The sequence below is a fragment of the Chiloscyllium plagiosum genome, unplaced genomic scaffold (assembly GCF_037043375.1).
Source record: "Chiloscyllium plagiosum isolate Xiang-an unplaced genomic scaffold, Cpla_swu_hap1 HiC_scaffold_26, whole genome shotgun sequence".
NCBI classification, from domain to species: domain Eukaryota; kingdom Metazoa; phylum Chordata; class Chondrichthyes; order Orectolobiformes; family Hemiscylliidae; genus Chiloscyllium; species Chiloscyllium plagiosum.
In genome coordinates this window covers 50,409,245-50,426,411 of record NW_028270164.1, presented here as the reverse complement: position 1 = coordinate 50,426,411, position 17,167 = coordinate 50,409,245, and the positions used below count along the sequence as shown (strand labels likewise).

At 40.7% G+C, this 17,167-nt stretch overlaps 1 protein-coding gene across 6 annotated transcripts in view; it reads left to right on the top strand.

Moving 5' to 3' along the window:
* Window positions 1-17,167, top strand: part of csde1 (cold shock domain containing E1, RNA-binding) — a 97,373-nt gene that overhangs the window by 67,865 nt on the left and 12,341 nt on the right. For all 6 annotated transcript variants that reach the window (XM_087973716.1, XM_087973711.1, XM_087973717.1 and 3 more), the window contains 3 exons: window positions 1,180-1,292; window positions 11,222-11,341; window positions 13,220-13,398. In XM_087973716.1, coding sequence (XP_087829842.1) covers window positions 1,180-1,292; window positions 11,222-11,341; window positions 13,220-13,398 — 412 coding nt within the window. The remainder of the gene's footprint in view (window positions 1-1,179; window positions 1,293-11,221; window positions 11,342-13,219; window positions 13,399-17,167) is intronic.

The window sequence follows — 17,167 nt, the reverse complement described above, 5'->3', positions numbered from 1 at the left end:
TGGTGCATCGTCTTGAACCTTGTGCAGCAAGTTGGCAGATTCCACGATGTTGACTTCATAATTTGAATATCCAATATTCCTTTTAACCATTTTTGGCGGTGTTTAAAATAGTTATTCACTTATCACAGTTCCCTTTGTAGAGAAGGGGGGGAAATTGGCAAGCTTTTACTTTAAACAAATTCATTTTTAAGTTGCAAATTCAGACACCACATCTGGAACACGAGACTTGCAAAACAGGACAACCGTTGTCTGGTAAAATAAGAGGAAAGTGCAGATGCTGAAAATTTAAAATTTTAAGTGGTGAAACCCGTCAGGTCCAGCAGGATCGGGAGAGAGAAGTTAACGTTTCTGAGCCTTGTATCAAAACTGTAATGGTCTAAAAACTTTTTTATACTGTTTTCAAAATAGGAAGATGTGAATGGAACAGTGAGGGTGCACAGAACATTAAATAGAGGTAGTACTAATAGTAGATGAGAGGTGTTGATGCAAAACAGGTCTTAATGGTAGGATATGGGTTAGCTTTGAAAGCAAACGTGTGCAAATAAGACGGTTATGCCAGGTTGTGGAAGGTGCTGGTATGCTGAAGGGAAGGTAATCCTAATGAAGGAGTGTTCATGCTGTGAAGTGTTTGTCGTCAAAGATGTGTAGTGCCAAAGTGGTAAATGCGTGCTGTTCCTCCAGCCTGCATTTGGCTCTGCAGGAGCACTACAGTGAGCTGAAGACAAATGTTAGCACAAGAGCATTCTCTGGTACATATCTTTGAAATTGAGCAATGTTCAATAGGTTATTGATTGGGGGTGGGGCTTGGTGAGAAGAAAGAGAAGACGACCCATGAAATGCCAAAATTGGTATTGGTGTAAAATATTTTGTTCTTTCGCAATTAAGTAATACTTTTAGACTAGTTACAACTTTAAAGGCAATTTATCACATCCAGTAAGCACAACTGTTTTCTTCCCAAAATCAACACATGATTTGGTGTATTTTGGTCACTGTGGTGGCTACCCATTTAAACATGTTGTACTTGTGGTACTGAAGTGTTATTAACCTGCATAGTATACTTTATGTGCCAATGTGAGTCTCTCCTGAAATATTGGTCTTGGCACAAAATCAATGCAAAGACTGTATTTAGTTCGATCTTCTGAGCTTGTTAAATTTGACCAGTTGACATTTTGTTCCCAGTGAGTTCTCGGGTGATGTCGACGAGTTGGATGTCGGAGATGTTGTGGAATACAGTTTGTCAAAGGGCAAAGGGAACAAAGTGAGCGCTGAGAAAGTTGCCAAGATTACAACCGGTAAGAGCCAGGTGAACGCTCTGCATTTAAGAAAAGCTGTGTAACCTAAAGGCTGGAATTCACTGTCTGATTTGATGGAGGCAGGAACCCTGAACTTGTTTAAAAGGTACCTGGAAAAGTATTTAATTGCTGTGAACATTAAAGACTTCCAGCCAGCTGCTGGACAGTGAGTATGGAATGGGCTCTTAGTTTTCACCTTCTGCCAGTACAGACATAGTAGGCTGAGTTTCATTTTGTTCTAACCTTTTGCTATGGTTCTAACTTTCATTGCCTCCAATCTGATCAGTTTTTATAGCAGTAGAGAATCTATTTTTGTAATGGCATCAAATAACTGTTAGAATTGTAACAATGTGGACTTGAGTGATACAAAACTTGAAGCTAAACTGTTTGGCTGGGCTTAGCAGAGCTATGATTTTGGGGTCTTCCACAGTTGTAAGGGCCAACCAAAAATGCTACAAATAATGCAGGTGGGGACAGGCTGGTTAACTCTGGTGAATTAAAACTTTAGCAAACCTTGAGGTATTGATATTGATACTTGCTGCAGTGATCATGGAGTTTTTCTTTGTTTTAAAGAAAAGGTTAAATCTCATAAGTGCTAATTTTACTGGAACACCTTGGCGTTTAACTAGTTACAAGTGTATATGAGGGGCATTCAAAAAGTGACTGCAATGCATAATACTAAACAAATGCAAATGGATGTAAAGAATCTGTAGAGGCTACTATTTTGTATCTGATTCAGTATAAATAGGATTTTCTGCATTGAAATTGAACTGGATTCTACAGTATGACTCTGCTTCTGTGTATTATTTGTCAATTTGGTATTTACTTCAAATTTTGTCTAGTTTAATTCATATAAGCATGACACTTCTATTTAAATATTTTTATATTCTCACACTGCCCACAAGTAATGATTTTTGGACATACTGAGCTATTCAGCTGAAGTTTCTATTTTTAGCACTACTGAAACCAGGTAAAATTAGTAAAGTGCTCAACAGTTACTACATGCAGTTCCTAAACAGAACATTCCTACCTTTTTTACTGTTTGGGTGTTTAATTTAGTAACAAATATATTGATCAGCTGAAATTTGTAATGTTGCATGTTATGGTCTTGCAATTTGGAGTCCTTTGCACAATTGTCATTTTTATTTGATAGAAATGAAGTGACATGAATACACCACAGGATGAGAAGAAATAACTTAGTATTTTGAAATCTTGCCACCTTATACAGGATGTTAACATCGGAGATTCAGTGATCGTAACACCTTTAAATGTCTAGGACTAGTGGTTAGGTTCTTGTCAGAAATGGTCATTGTCTTGTGTTTGTGTGGTGCAACCATCACTCACCACTTCAAGTGTTCAAAAAGTAATCAAAATGTCTCTTCTGAATTTACATTGGTTTTAGGGGTTCTTGGTTATCTCCCTGATATGCCTTTCATGCATGGCTCTTGATGATAAAAATGAAAATCCTGTTATTGAATCAAGTAATTTTAAAGATCTCAGCCCTTTTTTTAAAAGGACTCTGAAATATCTTTGTTCAGCTGAACTCAAGTCTTCAAATGAGTATTATGATCCTGCTTGTCTTCATTAGACAAGTCTGATACCTGACTCAAATCTGGCTTGAGATAACAACATTATTTGAAGCGGTCTTTCAAACCTAAGGTTTGACTTTACTAAGAATTCTGGGTAATCCAACAGGGTGGACAGGGAGAGAGTTGGGGCTGTAAGAGCTCCTTTGTTGAGATATTGTAGGTGTTGGAGCTGATTTCTGGGAATTCCGGGAGCAGTAATTACTGTTTGATAAGCTGTTGCATTGTTTTGGAATTTAGCCGGGAGTGGGGGTCAAAACAATGGCACTTTAGAAAGGAGGAAGAGAGACAAAGGCAGAGACCACATGGTCAAAGTCAGTGAAAGAAACTACACTGCTGTCTGACACAGCAGTGAATCAGCACAGCTACTGTCTTTTGCTGCTAGAGTTAAAGTATTTCTGGACATTGGAGTGCATCTAAGAAAAATGAACAAACAGTGAAAATCACAGCTGACCTTTTTGAGGAACCCGGTGTGGAAGAGCTCACAGCACAAGAGCAGATAGTTGCATGGTTCAAATGTAATCTTGCTTTATTTTAAATCTACAATAGTGAGTAAAGTAGGTACTTATTGGTTCTGTTTTATAGACATCTGTCTCTTGATGGAAATTTGAAACTATAAATCATAAGTACTAAGTTAGCCTGGAGCAGGTCTTTTGGGCAGGAAGGCTGCTATTTTCTGGTTCTGCAGATTTAAGTGCAAAGATGGCGTACAATAGTGATGTGCTCTTCCTGTCGGATGAGGAAGATTAGGGAGTGTTTCCTTGTTACTGATGATGTCGACAGTAAGTATTTGGATGTGAATCCCTGTCAGATTGCAGGGACTGGTTGGAGGGTCAATTAGAAACAGTGAGGAATTTACCGGAGCTGGGGGTGTGATGGATGGCAGTTATAGGAAGGGGGGGAAAAACCCCACAGATACAGTTTGATGGGTTACCTCCAGGAAAGATAGGAGAGGGAGGCAGGTAGTGCAGGAGTCTCCTGTGGCTATCCCCATTTCAAACAAGTATGCTGTTTTGGAAAATATAGGGGGTGATGAACTCTTAGGGGAATAGAGCATGAACAGCCAAGTTCCTGGTACTGAGACTGGCTCTAATGGAGCAAGGGGTACATCGGATTCAAAGTTGTGATAGGAGACCGTGTAGTCAAGGGCGCAACTGTTTCTGCAGCTGGCAGTGACCAGTCAGAATGTTTTGTTACCTCCCTGGTGCCTGTATCAAGAATATATGAATGTGTAGACCATTCTCAAAAGGGAATGGGACCAGCAGGAGGAGGTTGTACACATTTAGAGCTAGTGATGTAGGAAGGAAAAAGGATGAGATTCTGAATGTAGAATATAGGAAGTTTTGCAAGAATTTAAAAAGGAGGAGCTTCTCTAGGGTAATGATATCTGGGTTGCTCCCGGTGCCACAAGCTAATGAGGGTAGGAATAGGAGAATAGAGTAGATGAATGCGTGGCTGAGGAGCTGGTGTGAGAGAGAAGGGTTCACATTTTTGGATCATCGGAATCTCTGTTGTTGGGTAGAAGTGATATGTACAAGGATGGATTGCACCTGAGTTGGAGGAGGACAAATATGCTGGCAGGGAGGTTTGCTAGAGCTGTTCAGGGGGATTTGAACTATAAGGTGGAGGGGGTGGCATTCAGAGGTAGAAGGAGCTCCACCTGGGAGCAAGTCAAACAGCCAAGGCAGGCAGGAATAAAGCAGAGAACTAGGTAGGACTAATAAATTAAACTGCATTTGTTCCAATGCAAGAGGCCTAACTGGAAGGCAGATGAATTCAGGGCGTGGTTATGAACATGGGACTGGGATATCATGGTAATAAGAGATTTGGCTCAGGGATTGGGTGTTATGAAGGTGTGTACTGTAACTTTAAAAATTTTTTGGATATTGCAACAAATACTAAACAAAATAATTTGAAACAATACAAAGAAACCCACTAATTTCTAGCTAAATCATGACGGTGGTAGTAGTAATAATAATAACATAGCTCAACAAAACAAAGTATTAACGCTCTACCAGTGAGAGCATAAATTTATACATATTCATGTGTTTGTAGTTCTTCCTCTCTGGATAACTGATTCATTAAACAGAATTGTCATGGCTGTATAAGTGAGACGGGCCTGTAGGAAGCAGTCCTCTGGGGCCTTCCCTTTTTTTTCTGGGATGAGGGGTGTTCACCTCTCTAAGATGGCCGGTGGAGGCCACGACTACATGAGTCGTTAAACATCGGTCCTGACAGTATACTTAAATTCCTTTATAGAACTCACTGGGGAGCCCGTCGGGACCAGGTGCCTTTCCATTCTGAAGCTGCCTCACTGCCTCCTGCACCTCTTGCACCGACAACAGGGCATTAAGGAGAAACTATTGTTTAGGGGTCACTTCTGGAAGGTCCAAATCCTTAAAAAGGACTCCATCCGAACCAGCCCATCGTCACAGCTTTCAGACTGGTATAGTTTGGAGTAAAATTTCCAAAATACCTTGTTAATATTTTTAGAATCATGGATTAAATTTCCAGTATTTTCGCTGATTGAGATAATGGCTTGGGAAGCATTCCTTTTCCTGGCAAGATACGCTCAACATTTGCACAGATTATCCCCATGTTCAAACAGCCTTTGTTTTGCAAATGTAAGGCAGAAAGGAATTCCGTAAACTTGCTATCCTTGAAGATGAAGGGATCCATTTGCCAGTGCCTTGAACCTACTGTAGTATCCTTACTCTTGACCATTAGAGACATTGGGGCATGAGAAATAGTGATGTTGCCAATTGTACATGACACCACTGATCCCAAATGCGCTGCAGGGGTCCAAAAGAGATCCATCCTGGGAAGGCTTTTGTGTGGATTTGAGAAAAACGTAAAATCCCTGCCAGTAGGGTGAAGGTGCTTCCAAACATCTACTAATCCTAGTTCAAGACACCAATCCCTAAATTGCCCAAGTTGAATGGGGAGTGGGTAAATTCCTCTAATCAGTGCCTTTGGCCCTGATGTTTCCACTTTTGGTGCACATAGTTTTTGAAAGTTTTGTAGGTTTTAACTGTTGTAATTTGTAATGTGTTTTATGGACTTTATGAAGCTCAGTGATTCGTAGTTAGAGTTCTCCCTCGAGTCTAAATGGTGCTACAGAAGGTTATGGCAAAGGATGTGTTCAAGTGGAACATTAAGAGGAGTTACTCGCTGGTCAAAAGGAAGAAGGTACTTTTCAGTCTTAAAAGGGAGGGGATGGATGATGCCTTGTTGCAACACATCTAGATGATGCAGAGCATCTGAAACTGCAACAGAATGGGTATGACTGGGTTTATTTCTTATCTTTCAATATGAGAATTAAGGGGGGGGGGGAGGAACGAGATACTTGTTAGGAAGAATCTCTCGTATAAATTATGAGTATATTAAAGAGACACGAGAGATTTGTAATCCTTAAAGCTTTGAATGGGAAAGAATATAGGATCTTAAATGTTTATTATCCCACAACCCACCCACTCAAGTACTAAACTGGTTAACCTCATCTCAGCATATTATGGTAGCGGGTGATTTTCATTATGTAATAGACCCTATGGTAAATACATTGCCTGTCTTTTCAGTCATCCAACTTAAGTCAGCGTGTGCACAAAGTTCCTCACTTCCTCTGACAAGTCAAATAAATGTACAGATCTATTACAATCTTAGTACTGGATCCCAAGTGCAGTCAGTCTCCTATTGGTGCTGTCATAGGCCTTCCTTTTCCTCATCACTGCTGCCGAAAAGTCTGGGAAAAACATGACCCTGGAGCCCTCTGATCCTTCCCTTGGACTCTGGAAGCTTCCACGACTCTGTTTGTCTTTATAATGATGGAACTGTACCAGGACAGGGTGAAGGTGCTGTCCATTCCTGGCCTTCGTGCTGTGATCCAGTGGGTGCCCTCAATCTTTATCCTGCAGAGAGCTACTTCTCAAAGAATGCCACTGGCTGCTCATAGTCTGTCCCCCCTGGCATGCCAAAAATGCAAAGTTTCTTTCTTCTGCCCTTGTTCTCAAGGTCATCCACAGATCCAGCAAACCATGGACCTGGTTTCCATGGCATCGATCCAACTCTTGGATGAGTCAGCCTCTGCCTCCACCTCTGTGGCCTGGCGCTCTGGCTCATCACTCCTTTTCCCCAGGTCTTGCAGCATAGCAGAGATCGGGGCCAGCTTTACCTCTTTTCTTCAATCCACTCCGAGGCCTATGAGATTTGGCAAGCTCCCCAACCAAGGTCTGGTGAGTAAGCAAGCCCACTGTTTCAGTGTGCTGGGCCATGGCTTCAGCCCTGGGCGAACCTCCTACTTTTGGCACTCTCCCTCAGCAAAAACGAAGGTAAGTAAAATTTTCAGGCTCTGCAGCTCTTTTACTCAGAGAAACATGGATGGGACGGGCTCTACCTCCGTCCAGCCGATGTGACGTGGAGCCCAGCAAATGCAATCCTCTTGGGTCACCAGCATCTTGGATCCCCCCCCCCATACTGTACCTTTAAGAGCGAGTAAATGCTGCTCTGACCTGAGAGATTACAAGATTGGGGCTGCCATAGGGTTAAGGGTTCTGATAGAGAGGAATTTAAATGTGTAGAAGAAAATGTTCTGTTCTGATTCAGTATGTGGATGTACCTACTAGAGCAGGTGCAAAACATTTCCTCCTCTTGAAGAAGTAAGGTAGGGCAAATGACTGAGGTGTCATTGGGGAGTACTTTGGGCCAGTGACCATAATTCTAGTTTTAAAACCGTGATGGAAAGGGATAGACAGGATTGAAAAGTTAAATTTCTAAATTGGAGGATAGCCAATTTTGACCATATTAGGCAAGCACTTTCAAAAGTTGATTGGGGATGGATGTTCGCAAGTAAAAAGTCAGCTGGAAAATGGGAAGTCTTCAAAAATGAGAGTCCAGAGGCAGTGTGTTCCTGTTGGGGTGAAAGGCAAGGCTGGTAGGTATAGGGAATGCTGAATGACCAGAGAAATTGAGGTTTTGGTCAAGAAAGAGGAAGCATATGTCAGGTATAGACAGCAGAGATAGGGTGAATCCTTAAAGAATAAAGGCGGTAGCAGTATACTTGAGAGGGATATCAAGGGGCAAATTAGGGGACGAGTGTGCTTTGGCAAATATGGTTAAGGAGAACCCAGAGGGACTTTATAAATACCTTAAGGACAACAGGATAATTGGGGAGAGAATAGGACCTCTCAAAGATCAAGGCAACCTATGTGTGGAACCACAGAAGATTGGGGCGATATAAATGAGTATTTAGCATCAGTATCTACTGTGGAGAAGGACACGGAAGATATAGAATGTGGGGAAATAGATGGTGACATCTTGGGGGGGGGGGGGAGAATCAAGAGGTGGTGGTGCTGGATGCCTTAAAAGGCAGATATATCCTCAGGACCTGATCAGACGTATCCTAGAACTCTGTGGGAAGCTAGGGAAGTGATTGCTGGGCCCCTTGCTGGGATATTTGTATCAGCGAAAGTGATGGGTGAGGTGTCGGAAACCTGGAGGTTGGGTAACGTGGTGCCACAATTTAAGGTGGTAAGGAAAAGCAGGGGACTATAGATAGATGAGCCTGACATTGGTGGTGGGTAAGTTGTTGGAGAGAATCCTGAGGGACAAGATTTACATGCATTTAGAAAGGCAAGGACTGATCAGGGATTGTCAGCAGCATGGCTTTGTATGTGGGAAGTAATGTCTGTCTAACTTGAAGTTTTTGAAGAAGTAACAGGATTGAGGGCAGAGCAGTGGATGTGATCTTTATGGACTTTGACAAGGTTCCCCATGGGAGACTGGTCAGCATGGTTAGATCACAGAATAGAGGGAGAACTATCCATTTGGATACAGAACTGGCTCAAAGGTAGAAGACAGTAGTGTTGGAGCGTTGTTTTTCAGACTGGAGGCCTGTGACCAGTAGTGTGCCACAAGGCTCAGTGCTGGGTCCTATGCTTTCCTTCATTTGTATAAATAAATTGGATCTGAACGTAGGAAGTATAGTTAGTAAGTTTGCAGCTGACACCAAAATTGTCAGTGGTGTAGTGGACAGCAAAGGTGGTTTTCTTTTTCTCCAAGTACAATGGGATCTTGATCAGATGGGCCAGTTTGCCGAAGAAAGATTTAAAAGAGGCGTACGAGCCAATGTTTACTTGCAGAGTGTGGTGTGTGTATGGAATGAGCTGCCAGGGGAAGTATTAGATTAGATTTTTTTTATTAGATTATTAGATTAGATTAGATTATTTACAGTATGGAAAAAGGCCCTTCGGCCCAACAAGTCCACACCGCCCCGCCGAAGCGTAACCCACCCATACCCCTACATTTACCCCTTACCTAACACTATGGACAATTTAGCATGGCCAATTCACCTGACCTGCACATCTTTGGACTGTGGGAGGAAACCGGAGCACCCGGAGGAAACCCACGCAGACACTGGGAGAACGTGCAAACTCCACACAGTCAGTCGCCTGAGGCGGGAACTGAACCCGGGTCTCTGGCGCTGTGAAGCAGCAGTGCTAACCACTGTGCCACCGTGCCGTCCAAGTAGTGGAGGCTGGTATAATTGCAGCATTTAAAAGGCATCTGGATGGTATATGAATAGGAGTGGTTTTTGAAGGATATGGGCCAAGTGTTGGTAAATGGGACTAGATTAACTTAGGGTATCTGGTCGGCATGGAAGCTTTGTACCAAAGGGTCTGTTTGCATATTGTGTATCTCTGACTCTGTTTATTTCAGTTTTTGCCCTGAGAATTTGGTAGCCTCCTCCGAGGTTAGTCACAAGTTAGAGCTTCTCAACATCAAAACAAAACTTTGAGGATTCTGTGAATATTGTGGTCTGGAGCTTTAAATTATTTGCACTGAGGTAACCTAATCCTAACTTGTGTAAACTCTTTCCTTTTTTTTTCAGGAGAAATTATTTCACATCTCTTGGGATCTTTGTAAACGAACAACAGCTTTTCAAACTGTTTTTCCTCCGAGCTCATTCTTGTAAACAGAAAGCAGAACATTCTTGTGAATGAAAATCCTCATTTGTGTGAACAGAAAGCCAACTAATGCTTAAGGGTTTACTTTGCTGATAAAACTTCCAGTGCAGGAGAAAAAAAATTGCCCAAGATTGACTCCTCCTGGTTTTTAGAAAAATCATATGGCTCCAGAAAGGTTGACTAACTACTAAACCTCCTCCTTACACGGGGACCCAAACCCACACTCGTTCAAAACTCAACAACTGAAATCAACATATTTTGTTCATCCATGGGATGTGGGTGGCGCTGGTGGCTAGGCCAGTGTTTATTGCTCATCTCCAATTGCCCAGAGGGCAGTTAAGAGTCAACCAGACTCTGTGGGTCTGGAGTTCGTGTGTAGGTCAGACCAGGTGAGGATAGCTGTTTCCTTCCCTAAAAGACATTAGTGAATCCAGTTGGGTTTTTCAACAATTGACAATCAGACTCTTAATTCCAGAATCTAAATTGAATTCAAATTCTACCATTAGCTGACATCCGTGTGCAAAATAGTATCTGCATGTGGTTCTAAGTTTACTGTACCTGTAACCCAGCAATAAGTTGTATGCTTTTAGGAGGAACACAATGGAAGGAGGTTGATATGAGAATCTGTAGATTTGTCCAAGAGACTGTTGTGATGCTCCAGTAGCAAATCACTCAGACCCCTGAGTAAGATTCCCCAATTGGTTACGGTTGGGGGGAAGGGGGCGGTGCGTGAAGAGAGAAAAGAACTGGCTACAGTTTGGTACATGATCTGCAGGGATGGCTTGTTATTGAGCAGGGATCATCAGTTACCTTTGTAGTCATGAGAAAAATTGTCTATTTTGACTTGCCACTTTCATCTTTTGGTGTTGCTGTTTGAAGTTTTAGACTTGAAATTTCAAGTATCGCCAAACAGCTATTTGATTTGCAGCACAAACAAGGGAAATTTGGAGATTTCACTTTCATCTAAAATGTCGAAGCATTGTTGCATTTCAACACAGCATGAAACATTGTTGGCTTTTGTCTGAAATGTTTGCTCTGATCAGGTTAGATGACGAGGCCTTGGATCATTTTGTGTTGAAATCGAGGGTAATTCCAGAAAGGGTAAAACTGAACTACAAAGTACCCCGATTTCCCTCACTTAAAAATATTATGAAGGATGATTGCAAATCCCTCGTATCTGTCTTTTGGTCTCTTTTTAAAAAGCATTTTTGTTTCAGAATTGGTTTAAGATATCTTGGAAAGTTAGTTAGTGGAATTCTTACTTAGTTTGAATACCAGGTTTCTATTGCTTCTGCGTTTTATTGCTACCAGCTACCGATAATCGCATTGAACTACTTTAAATAAAAAGCCAGGCTGCTAATGTTGTGTTTTTTTAAAAAAACAGTGAATGGTCCCAGTGATGAAGTGTATCCGACTGTCTATACTGGTAAAGTGGTGAGGCCATTGCGCAGTGTGGATCCCCAACAGGCTGAATATCAGGGACTTATTGAGATTACAGAAGAAGGTGAGGTTATGTTGTGAATTTCTTGTAGCATGTTTGGACTCTGTGATTAATGTCTAAAACTATATTGAGCAATTAACTGAACATGATGCAGTCACTCCACTTTAGTGACCCTCTTCATTATTCTTACATTGGGTATGGATCATGTTAGCATTTGTTGCCCAAGCTAAGTTGCTGTTGAATTGTGGCTTGGTGGGTCATTTTAGAGGGAGTTTCAAAATGGGTCATGTCCAAACTAGGCCAGACTAAATGGATGGTAGATTTTGTTCCCTAAAGGATATTAGTGAACCAGATGGATTTTTACAGCAATCAGTGAAGGTGAAATGGTTGTCATTAGAATAACTTTTCTGCATTGCTTTATTGAATTCAAATTTCACCATCTACCATGGTGGAATTCAGATCCACGTTCCCAAAACATTAAACTAGTAACCGTACTAAGGATAGTGACATTGCTACGAGACTAATGCCTCTCAATAATTATGGGTTTTGTTTAGGTTATAATTTGCACTTGTTTATGGACTTTTCTATTTCCATTTCTGTAAGCCCCCTCTCCATTTGATTCTAGCCTTTTGTCTCCTATCCATTGGTGTCTCTCATCTTTAGCAATTGGGGATGTCTTTTATTCCTTTTTAAGACTATTCTGCCATTCAATTAAATAATTACTAATCTGCAATCCAACTTCCAAACCTGCCATTGCTGTGTATTCATTTAATATATTTGGTTAACAAGAATTCATCAATCTCCTATTGAAAGTAACAATTTATTTCAAGTCAGTTGCTATTTTGTGGAAAAGTGTTCCAAATTTGTGTGTGAAGCTAGCTTCTAATTTCACTCCTGTTGGGTCTGCAATCTCAGATTCCCCAAATAGCTGAAACTGTTTTCTGTATAATTTAATATCCTAAACCTCTGCCAAATCATCCCTTTTACCACCTTGTACATACCAAGTTTGTGTAACTTCTCAAATTATTTTAATTCAGTCCAACTATTCTGTACATCTTGGCTAAATCTAGGCCGCAAGCTTTGCTGAAACCTTTACATTTCCATCTCTTGGGAATTGCCTCTTTGTAACCATCTTTTCATCTATGATTGCATTAATGTGAAGCATCTTTCAATATTTTGCTTTAAAATAGTTTTCTAAATTCTTGCAATATTTTTCTACTTAATTACAACATTTAAAAAGCATCTGGATGGGTACATGAATAGGAAAGGTTGAGAGGAAAACATGCCAAATGTCAGGAAGTGAGACTAGATCAGTTTAGGATATCTGGCACAAACAAGATGGACTCGAGGGTCTTTTTCTGTACTCTCCAACTCTGACTTTACTTCATTTGAATTGGAATGCCTGAAGATCTCATAAAGAAGCTACATTCCAAAGTAGAATGATATCTTTTAGTGCAGAAGTGTTTGTCAAAATTTGACATTTTGCAATTTCAGAACAAACATGACTGAAGTAATAGCATTTTATTTTGATCCTTAATTAATGGGCTGTCTGCTTGTAGTTGAGGTTTTTCTCTAGTCATCCACGCATGTGGTTGACTGACAGATCTGAGAAGATTTTGCCACTTGAGTCTCTTTGCTATCCCAAAAACCCTAGTATCACTTGGCTTGAATTTGCCACCTCCGTCTCTTCTTTGTTCAGAATAGCTCATGATTATGTCTTGGGTTTTGTGACTGTGGAATTCTTCTATCATTTCTGCTGCACTGAAGATGACTGTTGCCATGCCAAGAAGCCATTTTTAACGTACTAATCCAGAACTGTTCAGGTAGCTTTTGTGAAGCACTAAATTAACTGTTGTCATGTACTGGTGGTTTTAAAATGTGTGCTGAAAAATAATATTTAATACTGTTTTTAAGTATTCAGGATTTGGTATGTTCTTGCAGGGCCAATGAAAGGAGAGGTGTATCCTTTCGGCATCATTAGTTTGGCGAACAAAACAGATTGCCTTCAGAAGGGGGAAACTGTCAAATTCCAGCTATGCATTGTGACCCTAACAGGACAGAAATTGGCCTATGATGCCACACCTTTACGAAGAGGCACTGTGGATTGTGTGAAAGACCAGGTGAGAGTTAATTTGGCATTACATTATACACACACACTTACTTCAGTTAAGCAGATATTGGGGGTTTCTAGAATTTTTCTTCCAATAGTTGAGTTTTAGAACTTAATTGCGTGAACTGTGTTCTCCCCTTATTGAGTGAGACACTGTCCACGAAGCAATTACAATTTTTAGGTAACCTTAAAATTCTTCCTCTGTGTATATCTGGGTGGTGTAGAGGAGGAGAGTTGGGCCCTTTTAATGTTTTGCTTTACCTGAGCTGGATGGTTATTGTCTAAGAGTGTGGTGCTGGAAAAGCACAGCTGGTCAGGCAGCATCCGAGGAGCAGGAAAGTTGGTGTTTTGAGCATAAGCTGTTAATCAGGATGGTTATTGTGGCCAGTTCAGAGATGGACAGAGCTGAGTGGTAAGCATGTTTTTGAGTGCATGCATCTAATTACATGGTCATATAGTACAAATAAGAGTTTTAAAAATTAAATATAAATGCATTGGAGTTGTAGAGAACTTAACTATACTGGACTAATAGTACTGGTAATTACCATAGCAGTGAAATAATGAAATACTGCAGTGAACTTAGTATAAGAAGATTATTAACATGTGTTTCTTTAGTTTGGGTGTTTTATTGTTGCTTTTTTGATTTGTAGCCAGTATTGGAGGGGAAAAATGTTCTTGGTAGTTTTTTATAAGCATGGCTGTCAATCCTTAAGCTCCAACATATATTCTAATGACAACAGATGAACCTCAAACTGGCATGCTGCAATATATCTGTTCAAAGTGTTACTGAAAGAATATTGGTACAGATTTTCTTAGATTGTACATAAATTGATGGCTTAGTGTGTAAAATGCAGAGCATGATACACTAACAGAGAAGATCCTAGTATTAATTACAAAATCTGTTGTCAGCAATGTTAGGATGATGGTGGATATTGTCACTGTTACAATGAGTGGGGAAAGTCATCGAGACATCAGAAGCTGGGATTTGTCTAGTTTGCTGAAACTGCATGTTCACCTCAGTTGAGAATACAATTTTAAGCTCCAGTGGTGTCAGCAGTGTAAATTACTTAACAGCACTTGTGGAAAAGCTCTACTGTTCTCAGATGAGTCAGTGCACACAACAATGAATATTTATGTGAAGTCGTCCAGTAAGTGGCTAACTTTGTGGTAATTTGCCTGTGAAATTTTGACAACATTCTCATTGATTCTGGAAGATAGGACCACTAGTTACCCAGGTGGGTGGGAATCTTTACTGGGGGCCAAGTGGGCAGTTTGGTATCTCTAAGAGATCATTAACTTGTCTGCCGCTAGGATTTCAGTATGAATCCAGCTGTACACTCTAATTTGTGAACTAATGTTTGTTCACTATATTCAGTTATAATTGTGGCTGTGACACAGTATTGAATAGCTGTTAACTGGTGATTCAAATAATTTGCCACAATTCATTTTTTTTTAAGCATAGGAATGGGAGTGGGTCATTCGGAGTCCCTTGAGCTTGTTCTGATGCTCAGTGACTAGTCAGTTTGCGTATTCTAGGGCACTGTTGGCAAAAATGCCATTTTCCTTTCAGCACAGCCCCTTTTGGTTTTGGACATGCAGGCAAATAACTTGTTGAATGAATATTATCAATTTGAGTCAACTGTTCTCATTTTGTACAAGTTGACAGTGCCACAGAAGTCCGTTTTTGAGGCTTGACAGTTCAAGGCTTTGTTCTGCTGTGTTTATGGTGAACAAAAGAATTTGAGATTTAATGCAGTTCTTTTTGTAGGTTGAGGATTTTTGTGAGGAGTTGGTGGCTGGAAAGAAGAGGCTGTTAACTAAATTTTTGTAGGTGGAACAGTATACCACCTTCACAAGGTTTTCAGTCACTGCATTCAAGCTTCAGAGTTTGGCTGGCTGGGTCACTTTACAAACCTTTGGGTGGGTGTGGTGTGGCAGTGGTGTAGCTTTTAGCATTTGGTTGAAGTTCCGCTGGGTCCACAGTTTGAGAATCCCTATTAGGTAAGTTATAACTGCTGCACAGCTAAACCAAAGTCATTTAGGTTAGTGAGAAAATCACACTGAAACACAATTCTTGGATGGCTTGTGTTGTGAAGTGACTCTCCCTGACTGAAGAGCTTAGAGCTAGGGCTACAGTCAAAGAATAGGTCAGCCATTTAGGACTGATGAGAAATAAAATTGTGGGTCTGTTGAAATTCTTCACCTCCAGACTGCTGTGGATGCTGAGTAATTTAAGTAAATCCAAGACTAGATTTTTGGTATAGTAAGGACTTGAAGGATACGAGGATAGAGTATTTTGGCTGTGAAAGAGCACAAATATAAATTTAGTCCCCTCAAACCACCTATGATATTCAACAAGATCATGATTCTACACCCATTACTTGTCCTATACTTGAATCCCTTATTCCCAAGGAATTGGTTTAGAAAGTGGAGTTATGACTATCAGAGGAGGCTGAAAGGCTGTGTGACCTCTTCCTGCTCCTGTTTCATTTTATTTACCATCCAAAATACTTGGCATTCCTTTCAAAAAGGATGACAGCTGGCTGTATGCAACAAAGTGTAAAAAAGTGCTTTAAATTCTAGTACACAAATGGACAACCTATTTGTGCATGTTTTTTTTTCAAAAAAGCATTAGTGACATTAGCCTAAAGGTTGTGATAGCATTAATTTATATGCAACTAGAAGTTGGAAGACTTGCTGCAGTGGTAAGTTCTGAAGTGTTAATTTCCAGATTTTTAGTCTGAATTAAGTTAATTAAACTTTGCCTTTCCTTGCATTACAGTTGATGCAAGCTCCCACTTTCCCCAATTACTGACTCTGCTTGTAACATTCTGATGTTTGCAGCTAAGAGTTTACTGCTTATCCACTTTATACTGTCTGCTAACCCTCTTGCAGATGAAAAATCCTAACCTTGTTAAAGCTTGAGCATTTAATCTTTTGCAATAAAATTGCACAGTGAGATTGGTCATTTAGTATCCATTATCACCAATGTAGTTATAGTTTAAAATAAATGTCCCAAAGGTTTGAATGCAATATCCAGCAATACATCCAGGCAAAGAAGAAACAAACAAAGTTTACAGCCTAGGAACAACCCTCCAAGCCTGAGCCGATACAAATCCACTGTCTAAACCTATTGCCCAATTCCCAAGGATCTGTATCCCTCTGCTCCCCACCTCCTTCTGCATCTGTCCAGATGCACCTTAAATGAATCTACTGTGCCTGCCTCTACTACCTCTGCTGGCAATGTGTTCCAGGCATCTACCATCCTCTGTGTAAAGTACTTTCTGCGTGTATCCCCCTTAAACCTTTCACCTCTCACCTTGAACCCATGACCTCTCATTACTGAATCCTTCACCCTGGGGGAAAAGCTTCTCTATCCACCCTGTCTATACCCTTCATGATTTTGTAAACCTCAATCAGGACCCTCCTCCACAAAATCTTTTTTTTCTAATGAAAACAGTCCTAACCTACTCAACCTCTATTCATTGCTAGCGCCTTCCATACCAGGCAGCATCCTCATAAACCTTCTCCACACCCCCTCCAAAGCGCCCGCATCCTTTTGGTAATGTGGCGACCAGAATTGTACTCAGTATTCTAAATGCAGTCGAACCACATCAACTCTGCACATCAACTTTTCCCAAGCCTCTTCCGCTTACAGTATAGCTTGCTCTAGAATTAGACCTCCCAAAATGCATCACCTCACATTTGTCTGGATTGAACTCCATCTGCCACTTCTCTGCCCAACTCTCCAGTTTATCTATATTCTCCTGTATTCTTTG